This window comes from Macaca thibetana, chromosome 2 (genome assembly GCF_024542745.1).
Source record: "Macaca thibetana thibetana isolate TM-01 chromosome 2, ASM2454274v1, whole genome shotgun sequence".
Lineage (NCBI taxonomy): Eukaryota > Metazoa > Chordata > Mammalia > Primates > Cercopithecidae > Macaca > Macaca thibetana.
The window spans coordinates 58,413,446-58,426,107 of NC_065579.1; the positions used below are offsets into that span (position 1 = coordinate 58,413,446).

General features: G+C 40.5%; 2 protein-coding genes across 5 annotated transcripts in view; one reads left to right on the forward strand and one right to left on the reverse strand.

The window, feature by feature from the left end:
* The window catches only part of GMPS (guanine monophosphate synthase), a 792,617-nt gene that overhangs the window by 606,213 nt on the left and 173,742 nt on the right, over positions 1 to 12,662 (forward strand). The window lies entirely within an intron of this gene.
* Positions 1 to 12,662, reverse strand: part of C2H3orf33 (chromosome 2 C3orf33 homolog) — a 59,713-nt gene that overhangs the window by 21,900 nt on the left and 25,151 nt on the right. For all 4 annotated transcript variants that reach the window (XR_007723113.1, XM_050778246.1, XM_050778245.1 and 1 more), the window contains exon 3: positions 8,096 to 8,243. Coding sequence is in view for 3 of the 4 variants with exons in the window: in XM_050778246.1 (XP_050634203.1) it covers positions 8,096 to 8,243 (148 nt within the window). In the remaining variant the exon portion in view is untranslated. The remainder of the gene's footprint in view (positions 1 to 8,095; positions 8,244 to 12,662) is intronic.

The following is a 12,662-nucleotide window of genomic DNA, read 5'->3' on the forward strand; positions in this document are numbered from 1 at the left end:
AAAAACCCATTTCTTTCTTTTCTTTTATTTTTTTCTTTTTTTTTTTTCTTGAAACAGGCTCTCACTCTGTCACCCAGGTTGGAGTAAGGTGGCGCAATCTTGGTTCACTGCAATCTCTGCCTCCCAGGTTCAAGTGATTCTCGTGCCTCAGCCTCCTGAGTAGCTGGGATTACAGGCATGCACCATCATGCCCGGCTGATTGTTGCATTTTTAGTAGAGACAGGGTCTCGTTATGTTGGCCAAGCTGGTCTCAAAACCCCTGGCTTCAAGTGATCCACCCACCTCGGCCTCCCAAAGTGCTGGGATTACAGGCATGAGCCACCACACCCAGCCTTCAAAAATCCATTTCAGTAAGCTTCAGAACAGGAAGTGAGATTTAACTAATTTAACCTTCTTTTTTCAACCTCCCATGCTTAATTTTTTACATATACACACATAAAGCTATAGACCTTCAGTTTAATAATATGGGCTATTACCACCAAAAGAACCACAGAAACTGCTTTTTCACTTATTGAAGATGTCATCCCTTCTCAACAAATATTGATCTACATCAACACTGTTATGCTTATACATTTTGCAAAACTGACTTCTAGACAGGATTTTATCAACTGATATTCTAAGAAGCATAATATGAAGAAGACCTATTTACCCAAACCCTTGATAGAATTTTAACCAATGTAACTTTAATAACAAGATTTTACTTTAGAAAAAGTTTATAACTTTCCAAAAATGGATAACAGCTGACAAAAAAAAACTTAGTGTCTTAAAAAAAATTATACATTTAACATACATTAAGCTCTTACATAATGGTTGAAAATATAAAGTTAAATCCATCTATTCTCCAGGAAAGAAGTAATACTTTAGTTCAAGAAGATAGCCTAGAACACTGTTATAGTATTTGAAAAAAAAAAAAAAAAAAAGTGTTTAGGATACAGGCTTCTTAAAACGTGTCCTGGAATTTTAGTTTGAGAAGCATCAAAAGGTATAAGCAATTGCACTCCTGCACTCCAGCCTAGGCGACAGGGCAAGAACTTATCTCAAAATAAAGAAGGCCAGGTGCAGTGCCTCACGCCTGTAATCCCAGCCCTTTGGGAGTCCGAGGAGGGCGGATCACCTGAGGTCAGGAGTTCAAGATCAGTCTGGCCAACATGGTAAAACCCCATCTCTACTAAAAATACAAAATTTAAGGCCAGGCGTGGTGGCTCACACCTGTAATCCCAGCATTTTGTGAGGCTGAGGCAGGTGGATCACCTGAGGTTAGGAATTCAAGACCAGCCTGACCAACATGGTGAAACCCCGTCTCTACTAAAAATACAAAATTAGCCAGGCATGGTGGCACAAGCCTGTAATTACAGCTGCTTTGGAGGCTGAGGCAGGAGAATTGCTTGAACTTGGGAGGCAAAGTTTGCAGTGAGCCGAGATCATGCCATTGCACTCCAGCCTGTGCAACAAGAGCGAACCTCCCTCTCAAAAACAAACAAACAAAAAAACACAAAAATTAGCTGGACATGGTGGTGCGTGCCTGTAATCCCAGCTACTCAGGAGGCTGAGGCACGAGAATCACTTGAATCTAGGAGGCAGAGGGTGAAGTGAGCTGAGATTGCGCCACTGCACTCCAGCCTGGGCGATAGAGTGAGACTGTCTCAAAAAAAAAAAAAAAAGAAGAAGAAGAAAAAATAAGGTATTTGTAGAATGGTCATACTTTTACAAAAACTTTGTGTTACAATAAGTAAATACACAAATTAGATTAAGGTAGTACATACAACAAAGATTAAATGATATCAAATCTTAGTATATAATGAGTTACAGAAAGCCTGAAAATTCTGAGGTCTCTCTCCAACCCTTTAATGTTGCCAACACCATCAATCCTCTTGCAGTAAGACATCCTGATAGCGGCAGGAGACAGTCAAATTCCCAGGCAGATAGGGGCACGTGCCCAGTGAAACCTGACCTTCAAACCAAATACAGTTTAAAGCCTGAAAAACGAGCTACAAGTCTCAGATAAATCCATGGACTGGATAGACAACCTCTTTTCTTGTTTGGTGCGCTTTCCTGTGATTGATCCCCACCCTTCACCTATTTTACATATAGCTACCCTTCCCTAATTGGTTTTTGCACTGTCATGCTCATCTTTTAGTGGTGCCCTTTTTTTAGCCTTTTTTGCATATCGCAAACCAATTAGCATGCACTCACCCATTCTGAGCCTAAAAAGCCCCAAACTCAGCCACACTTTGAGACTGCCTGTCTTCCGGCAGGGGACTACCTGACTTCAGGTGCTGGGGGTGGGGTTACACAACTCAGGCACCCTCTCTGCTGACAGTTGTTTTGTTCACTCAACAAAACTTTGCCTTGCTCACCCACCAGCGGTCAGCTAACCTCATTCTTGGATGTGGGACAAGAATCATGACCCACTAAATGGCAAGTGGAAATGAGCATAGGGTCCAGACCAGGGTGCAAGCCAAGTGCAGCCCACCGGGCCAAGGGGGCAGAATACCTCCTGTGGCAAGCCCAGGGCCAAGCAAGGTCCAGGCAGGGGCATCACCAGCTGTGGAGGTCTCTGGGGAAGCAGAGCCAAAAAATCCTGTGTCAACCCCATAGTCTTTGAGACCAAAGCTTTTGGGACCAAAACCTTGAAGTGGATGGTCCGTTAATCTAATAAAACACTATCAACCTAAGTATTAATATCCTAATTATTTACTTGACAAAGGTCATTCCATTCCTTTAAATTAGCAAATTCTCCATTGAGTATTTAAAATATAATGTGATCAATAAGAATTTAAAAATAAATCTTCCAGAAAAAAATTACTTTTTTGAAAAAGCAAATGTTACTTTTATTTTTTTATTTTTTTATTTTTTTGAGACGGAGTCTTGCTCTGTAGCCCGGGCTGGAGTGCAGTGGCCGGATCTCAGCTCACTGCAAGCTCCGCCTCCTGGGTTTACGCCATTCTCCTGCCTCAGCCTCCGGAGTAGCTGGGACTACAGGCGCCCGCCACCTCGCCCGGCTAGTTTTTTGTATTTTTAGTAGAGACGGGGTTTCACGGTGTTAGCCAGGATGGTCTCGATCTCCTGACCTCGTGATCCGCCCGTCTCAGCCTCCCAAAGTGCTGGGATTACAGGCTTGAGCCACCGCGCCCGGCCTATTTTTTATTTTTTTTTGAGATGCAGTTTCTTTGTCACCCAGGAAGGAGTGCAGTGGTGCAATCTTGGCTCACTACAACCTCTGCCTCAAGTGATTCTCCTGCCTCAGCTTCCTGAGTAGCTGGAATTACCAGCGCATGCCACCACACCCCCACCACCACCCCCAGCTAATTTTGTATTTTTAGTAGAAAGGCGGTTTTACCATATTTGCCAGACTGGCCTTGAACTCCTGACCTCAAGTTATCTGCCCACCTCAGCCTCCCAAAGTGCTGGGATTACAGGCGTGAACCACTGTGTGTGTGTGTGTGTGTGTGTGTGTGTGTGTGTGTGTGTGTGGTGTGGAGATCTGGTTTTGCTCTGCCACCCAGGCTAGAGTGCAGTGGTATGATCATGGCTCACTGTAGCCTCAACCTCCCAGGCTCAAGCAATCCTCCCATATCAGCCTCCCAAGTAACCAGGACAACAGGCACATGCCATCAGGCCCAGCTAATTTTTTTGTTTATTTGTTTATTTTTTGAAATCACCTCTCATTCTGTTACCCAGGCTGGAGTGCAGTGGCATGATCTTGACTCAGTGCAACCTCTGCTTCCTGGGTTCAAGCAATCCTCTTGTCTCAGCCTCCCAAGTATCTGGGACTACAGACCTGCACCACCACACTTTGCTAATCTTTGTATTTTTTGTAGAGACAGGGTTTCACCATGTAGCCCAGGCTGGTCTCAAACTCCTGGACTCAAGCGATCCACCCGCTTCAGCCTCCCAAAGTGCTGGATTACAGGTATGAGCCATCGCTAATTTTTAAAATTTTTTTGTAGAGACAGAGTTTCACAATGTTGCCAGGGCTGGTCTCAAATTCTTGGGCTCAAGGGATCCTCCTGCTTCAGCCTCTCAAAGTGCTGGAAATACTGGCAAAAGCCACCACCACCTGGTCTTTGATTTCTAACCTATGAATTTTTTAGTTTTGTGTTACTGTGACATTAATCCCTCTATATTCTCAGCCCTTCAATAAATCGTTTATACAAACATCAAAAATAAATAAGTAAATAAAGCCCAATTCATAATAGATGGGATGACACAGTAGGTGCTGGTTAGGAGGGGAGAACTTAGGCTCCAGTGGAGTAGGCCAAGAGAACTCTATCAAAAAGGTAGAACTTGGCCAGATGCAGTGGCTCAGCCTGTAATCTCAGCACTTTAGGAGGTAGAGGTGGGCCAGTGTCTTGAACCCAGAAGTTCAAGAAGGGCCTGGGAAACACAGCAAGACCCCATTTCTACAAAAAATAAACTTAAAAATTAGTGGACATGATGGTGCACTCCTGCAGTCCTAGCTGCTTAGGAAGCTGAGGTAAGAGAATTGCTTTGGCTTGAAAGGAGGAGGCTGCAGTGAGCCGTGATCGCACCACTGCACTCCAGCCTGGGGGACAGAGCAAGACCCAGTCTCAAAATCAATCAATAAATATAAGGTGGGACTTGGGTGTTTCAAATACACAGAGAAGCAGAAGGGAGTAGAGAGTGACTATGTCAAGTAAGGGAAGGATCATGATTATCTAGAAAAACTACAGACATAAGATGAAAACTGAAGCAAACCCCAACTAGGGGGTCTGTTATATTTCTGCCTCATGAGATGAGTGGGAAACTTTGTGGCTAAATATTTTTAAGGTTTTTAGAGAGATAGGACATAATACAAAAACTGATTTTTTTAAAATAACTCTAGATCTATAAAATACTATAAGTGGATTCATGACAATGTACAACTTCATGAGACACAGGAAGTTGTATGACAGCAGAATCATCTACACCTATGTCAAAAACATTTTTTTTTTTTAACCATCAGGGATAAGAGAAGCTTTGAATAATTTCCTCACTAGACTGCAGGTTTTATGACTACTGTAAGTGTGTGCCCATTTTCTTTGCCGCTGTACTGAGACTGTAGCAACAGCGCAGGAATTCAGTAATAATTGGAGGAATTAAGTATTCTAAATGTTTCACTTCATAAAATGTTTAGGCTGTGTGTGTGTGTGTGTGTGTGTGTGCGCGCGCGCCTCCTCATTCACACACACCAAAAATAAGATCACAGAAGGGATAGGTGGCACAGAATTGCCATTAGAAAGGAGTCTTAGAAATCTTATAACTCTCTTGTTTGATGGTGGTGGGAACCACAGACCAAAAGCAGAAACAGAACACAGCTTCACACACCAATCTGTGTTCTACTACACCATGCAGCCTCTACTACTATGTTGAGTCATTTGAACCAAAGCTTCTTGGTAAGAATGATCTCCATTTTTAGGACCTGGATCTTAGCCCTCCTCAGAAATAGAATAAACACCTATTTCTATTACATAAATCAAGAAGTAAAAATGGTGAAAGGAACATAAGGAGTTTTTAATTAACTATTTTAAAATGACGACTATGCTCTAGCAACTTATCGTATCATTCAAAATGGTGTTTGGGTAACAACTTTCTAGCTCTAAAACAATTTTACAGGTAAATAGGTTTCATGTCTGAAAGTGCAAAATAATCTTTTTCACATAAGCAGTTTATGTTAGTCACAAAACAGGCATTAGCACTATCATGACATTTGTAGTGGTTAATATCTGTTGAGAGGTATAAGACATTTATCATCTGTTTCTTTAACTTCTACATGTCTATAGAACATGCAGTTCTGAACTGAGTGATGGAAAATCTGTTTTCTAGCTTTGATTTCAACATTATTAGCTAGATGGCATTTAATCTCTGTAGAAAATATTAAAATAAGTGGAGGAGAAAAGTGGGAATTTAAGGAACTTCTAAGGCTCCCTTAGACTCTAAAATTCAGATTCTATGTACCAAATTACATAATCACTTTATTATTTGTTGTGAGACCCATTAATAATAAAAATCATATATGGCAATTACAGTGCTGTGGCATTGCATGATTTCAGGAGGCAGATTTCTGTTGAATATCACCCCTGTAGACATGCAATGCATAGCCTGGATAACCACAAGTGATGATCTGGCTAGCTAAGCTCTGATGAGTCATTACTATCAGATAGGGGAGATTTAAATTATTACAACAACTGAGAAGCTAAAGGACTTGCGAAGTGTAAATTCTACTTAGAGCTGAGATGGTCAAAAAAGGCCATCCTTGGTAATCTCTCTTCAGGGAGCAACACTCATTAAAACTGTGTAAGTTCTCTTTGGTTTACTAAAAGAATTAATTGTATCAAGTATGTTTGGTGGGGAAAAGTCAATCTTGTTCCTTTATAGTTGTACGTTATTGAAGAGAGTGATATTCGTTCACCTTGGGATTTTAAAAAGGAACTCCTTTCTTCATAAAATCAGAATATTAAGAAGAGCCATAAATAGAACTAAATTAATCCATTTGACAAATTTTACCAAGTCTCTATTGGCTAATAAGTATTTTTCTAGGGACTTTGAATACCAAAATGAAAAGGAGAAAACCTTGCCCATCAGAGGCTCACAGTTCAGTGAGGAATATAAACCTAAATACATAACAATAGCAGAAAAAGGTGAATAAGTACTATAATTGCAGTGTATGTATCATAAATTGTTGTGGGGTATAGTAAAGAAAGAGGCTAATTCAGCCTGGCAGTTAAGGAGGCTTCACAAAAGAGCTGACAGTTGAGCCAGCTCCTAAAGAATCAATTGATGTTCAACAGAGGCCAAGACACTCCAAGCAAAGAGCCAGGCCCAGGGTTGTGAGAATGCATATAAGCAGCAGGAAAGTCTGTGTGTGCCTAGGGGCTTTGATGTGAAGCAAGGAGAAATGGGAATTGCAGCAGGAAAGTGGTATCTTATACCAAACTTGTCCAATCTGCAGCCTGTGGGCCACATGCAGCCCAGGACGGCTTTGAATATGTCCCAACACAAATTTGTAAACTTTCTTAAAGCATTATGATATTGTTTTGCTTTTTTTTTTTTTTAGCTCATCAGCTATCATTAGTGTATTTAATGTGTGGCCCAAGAAAATTTTTCTTCTTCCAGTATGGCCCAGGGAAGCCAAAACATTGGATACCCCTGGCTTACACCCTTCTTCCCAGTATCTCAAACACAGGAGTCTTGGTATGTCTTGTCAAAAGCATCATGCTCTTTCTCACCTATGCTCTTCCTAGCTAGCCTCCTCTTAATTCTTCAGGTACCTGATTAAATAACAATTCCTCAATGTGGCCTTCTCTGACTACTCTATATGTATAGATTCTATCACTGCCACCCCAAGACCACCCAGAATTATCCTAGTATCCTGCTCCTTTTCTTCATAGCTCTTAGGACAACTTTTCATTTGTCTGTTGTCTATCTTCCACCTAGACTGTAAGCTTCAAGGGTTAAAGGAACTTTGTTTGTTTTACCCAACATTGTACAATTAGCTTAGGTCCTAGACCATAATAGGTGCCCAACATTTGTGAAATGAATGACTGAATGACTGAATAGTTGAATTTAAAAAGGAACAAAGGGGCCAGGTGTGGTGGCTCACGCCTGTAATCCCAGCACTTTTGGAGGCCAAGGCGGGAGGATCACCTGAGGCCAGGAGTCCAACACCCGCCTGGCCAACATGGAAAAACCCCGTCTCTACTAAAAATAGAAAATTAGCAGGGCGTGGTGGCGCATGCCTGTAATCCCAGTTACTCGGGAGGCTGAGGCAGGAGAATTACTTGAACCTGGGAGGCAGAGGTTGCAGTGAGCTGAGACCGCACCATTGCACTCCAGCCTGGGCAACAAGAGTGAAACCCTATCTCAAAAAAAAAAAAAAGAAAGAAAAAGGAAAAAAAGAAGTAAAAGAAAAAAGGAAATCTGAGCCAAATTAAGCACCTCCTAATATATAAGGCCAAAAATTGAGACTTTCTCATGGACAATGGAGAGTTATTAGGAATTAAAATGACTTTTTTTTTTGATATTTTATAAATAACATCTAATAAAAGAAGACCACAATAGTTATTTAGTTTCATTAATCTTCTACCTTACTTACTTCTCAACGAAGCTATAATAGGTAAAGTAATAGGTATATGTTCAATTTCTAAACCATTCTCAGTTATTCGGCGTAATCGTCCACGTAGTTTAACATTTCTTCTTATAAATTCTACTGGAATATCTGAAGCGCTTGTAAATTTTGATGTCTATGGATTTACAAGGAGAAAAATATAACCACTTATTATTATTGTCATTTCAAAATTTAAAATGTCAAATTATCAAAACATTTCACAATTAGACATAACCATCAACATTTTAAAATTTAGTTCCTAATTTTATATTACTTTAATATGATTTAATCAAATGTGTTTATGGAAACATTATTTACAAATCCTTATTCACTATTTTCAAGCCACTACATAAAGAACATTAAACAGACTCCTAACTTCGAAAAGCTTGTAACCTCAAAATAGGACACAATTCGTCAAAAGACATTGAGTATCTATCTGTGCCTGGCGCCACACAAATCTGGTTAAACAGTCTCCAGCTTATTCCACGTAAGTACAATCTATTCATGCATATACTGATGGGAAAACTTAAACAAAGCTCAGTCACATTAAATTAGAACCTTAACCAACGAGATTTTTTTTCTTATCATTTTTTTTATCTTGTAGGAGAAAAGGCACATTTAAAAAAGAAAAAAGAAAAAAAGGCCAACATTAGGAATGTACTACAATCCCTAACACTTAGGTGATATCTTGGGATCAATCAACACTTTATGCCTACTTTTTTCCACATTGACAATACTACAAGCTTTGATCATAATTATGGCTAGCTAAGAGGCTCACATAACAGAAGGAAAAGCCAGGCACGATGGCTTATCCTATAATTCCAGCATTCTGGGAGGCTTAGTTGGAGGGTTACTTGAGGCCAGAAGTTTGAGACCAGCCTGGGCAACATAGTGAGACACCATCTTCAGAAAAAAAATGTAAAAATCAGCTGGGCATGGTAACATAGAACAGGAGGGTCACTTGAGCCCAGGAGTTCAAGGTTACAGAGAGCCATGACAGTGCCACTAAACTCCAGCCTGGGTGACAGAGCGAGAACCTGACTCTGTCAAAAAATAAATAAATAAATTAGTACCCAACTTCCTATGACAGTAAAGTTGAACTGAAGATTTTTATAAACAAGAATAATGTAGGAGACAAACCCAGAATGTGGAATATACTATAGAATAAATCACTTCGTTCTCCCAACAAAACAATGGCATTGGAAAAAAAGGGTGGGAACGTATTACAAAATAAATGAGATTTAAGAAATATAACATATAATATATATAGACTATTTGAATAGATCATCTATTTTTAAAAATCATAGAATCAAGATCTTCTGACTATAGACTGGGTATTAGATGATTCTAAGAGATTATTGTTAATTTTATTAGGTATGATAATATTAAAGGACAAACTAACATTACAGATCTGTTTTTTCAGACAGGGCCTCGCTCTGTGGCCCAGGCTGCAGCTCAGCAGCATAATCCTGGCTCAACTGTAGCCTCGACCTCCTGGGCTCAAGTAATCCCCCTGCCACAGCCCCCCAAGTAGGACTACAGGTGTGCACCACACCTGGTTAATTTTTAAATTTTTTGTAGAGATGGTGTCTTCACTTGTCGCCCAGGCTGATCTCAAACTCCTGGGCTCAAACAATCCTCCTGCCTCAAACAATCCTGCTGCCTCATGAATTCTGATGTCATAAACTAGGAAGTACATATCATCACCTTCTTGCCAAAATGCTTAGGTTGAATCTCACAAGGAAAGAAACAAATTCAGATTATGGAACATATTAAAAGACAACTGGCTTGGACTCTAAAAATGTCAGCATCATGAAAGACAAAAATTGTTTTTAAGTAGGAGTAATGGCTGGATGTGGCGGTTCATATCTGTAATCCCAGCACTTTGGGAGGCCGAGGGGGATGGATCACGAGGTCAATAGATGGAGACCATCCTGGCCAACATGGTGAAACCCCATCTCTACTAAAAATACAAAAATTAGCTGGGTGTGGTGGTGCGTACCTGTAGTCCCAGCTACTCAGGAGGCTGAGGCAGGAGAATCGCTTGAACTTGGGAGGTGGAGGTTGCAGTGAACTGAGATCGTGCCACTGCACTCCAGCCTGGTGACAGAGCGAGACTACGTCTCAAAAAAAAAAAAAAAGAGGCCGGGCGCGGTGGCTCAAGCCTGTAATCCCAGCACTTTGGGAGGCCGAGACGGGCGGATCACAAGGTCAGGAGATCGAGACCATCCTGGCTAACACGGTGAAACCTCGTCTCTATTAAGAAATACAAAAAACTAGCCGGGCGAGGTGGCGGGCGCCTGTAGTCCCAGCTACTCAGGAGGCTGAGGCAGGAGAATGGCGTGAACCTGGGAGGCGGGGCTTGCAGTGAGCTGAGATCCGGCCACTGCACTCCAGCCTGGGTGACAGAGCAAGACTCCGTCTCAAAAAAAAAAAAAAAAAAAAAAAAAGGAGTAATATTCTAGATTAAAGGAGTCTAATGAGACATAACTAAATATAATGCATGATCCTTGACTGAATGTTGGATTGGGAAAAAAAACAATAAAGGACATTTTTTAGAAAATACATCTGAATATGAACTTTATTGTATGTAAGATTGCCGCAGAAATGTTAAATGTATTAGATGTGCTAATATTAATGTGGGTATGTAGGAGAACATCCTTGCTCTTAGGAAGCACACTATGAAGTATTTATGGACGATGTCACATGATGTCTGCAACTTGCTTTGAATTGGTTTCACAAAGGGAGAGAGAATACAACTGTAGCAAAATGTTAACAACTGGTGAATTTAGGTGAAAGGAAAATGAATGTGACAAAATTTTTTAGGAGAAAAAGTTGGGAGGAAAAAGCTTCTGGATCTACTTTCAATATTCATTCAAGAATGTGAAATATGCAGAATGTAAACAAAAGAGAGGAGAAATGCTAAATCAAACCACAAAGAATTTGAATCACGGGACAAAGTTGCTTATGACAAGTTTATGAGAAAAACAGAGAAATACAGATTAAATATCCACATAGTCAGATGGTTCCCAACACGGTTTAGTGAAAACACTAAGGGAATACCAATGAATTAATCAACGTCAATGGAAAGTGGTACTCTAGGGGTAATCTATGGAACTCTGACCTCCAGTTTAATATGCTCACGAATGACTTGAATGATAGCATAAGGAACAAACATCAGGAGGGCTGGTTGTCTGGAAGGATATGACTGCTGGAAGTCAGGATAAGTATTCAAAAAGATTCTGACAACCAAAATCATGAACTAAATTGTAAAGACTCTTCATGTACTCCCCAAAACTAATGAAGGATGGGAGAGAACAAATTAATACCTATAGTGCTTATATGGGAGATATTTAGAGATTTTAGGGAACTGTGAACTCAAAACGAGTAAAAGTATAACACTGCTGCTAAAACAAACACACAAAAACAGAAAAAGTGCAACCTGGTCTCCTCACCACCAAAAAACAAAAAAAAAGATCAAACTAAGGTAACATTTTTAGGAACAAAATCTAGAGCAAGAGAAGTGAAGGACAGATTGTCCTAAAGCAGGCCCTAAGGAGAATATATTGCGCTACTCTGGAGACTTTTTTTTTTTTTTTTTTTTTTTGAGACAGAGTCTCGCTCTGTTGCCCAGGCTGGAGTGCAGTGGTGTGATCTCGGCTCACTACAATCTCTGTCTCCTGGGTTCAAGCAATTCTCCTGCTGCAGCCTCCTGAGTAGCTGGGATTACAACCATGCATCATCACATCAAGCTGGTCTCAAACTCCTGACCTCAGGTGAGCCGCCTGCCTCAGCCTCCCAAAGTGCTGGAATTATAGGCGTGAGCCACCATGCCTGGCTATGAGATCATATTTCATAAAAGGCTTTAACAAACTGGAACAAAGCCAGAAAAAAAGAAAAAAAAAAATAGTAAGGTGCCTGGAAACCATATCGCCCAGGAGAACTAACAGTACTTTGCCCAGGGAAAGAAGGAGTTAAAAGAAGTAGAATGGCCATTAAAGATGTCTTCAACTACTAAAAGTGCATCCCTTTTAATTCTGGTGTGTTTTCTTACAATAGACGTAAGAAGGTCAAAGAGTGCCTTAATGTTTAGAGTTTTATAAATTATTAAGAAGCTGAGGGAGGAAACCGAAGGAGCATCAGTGTTCCCGCTCTGAAGGAGCTCATGTGAGAAAGATCCCATTGCATCCCATTGCATCCATTTATTTTACATCCCACAACAACAGAAAGCTCAAAGCTGTGCTTCTGTAACACAGCAGGGACTATTTGAAAGATGAACAAAAAATATACATAAAACAACCAGAATATAATTGTACAGAAATACATGAATAGGTTTAAGATAAAGCATATATCAAAGGGGACAAAAAGGGATAGATCCAAAACAAAAGAACAGATAAGGAGGCTGTCTTCACAGGAAGTAAATCCTGAGCTTGCGACAAACACAACCTACTCTCTAGGAGAGGCAGAAAGATGCTGCTGCTACAAGGATGCTGTGTCTAAGCTGCGGACGGTGAAGAAGATGTCCTAAAGGCAAAAAGATAAATGCTGGAAGCAT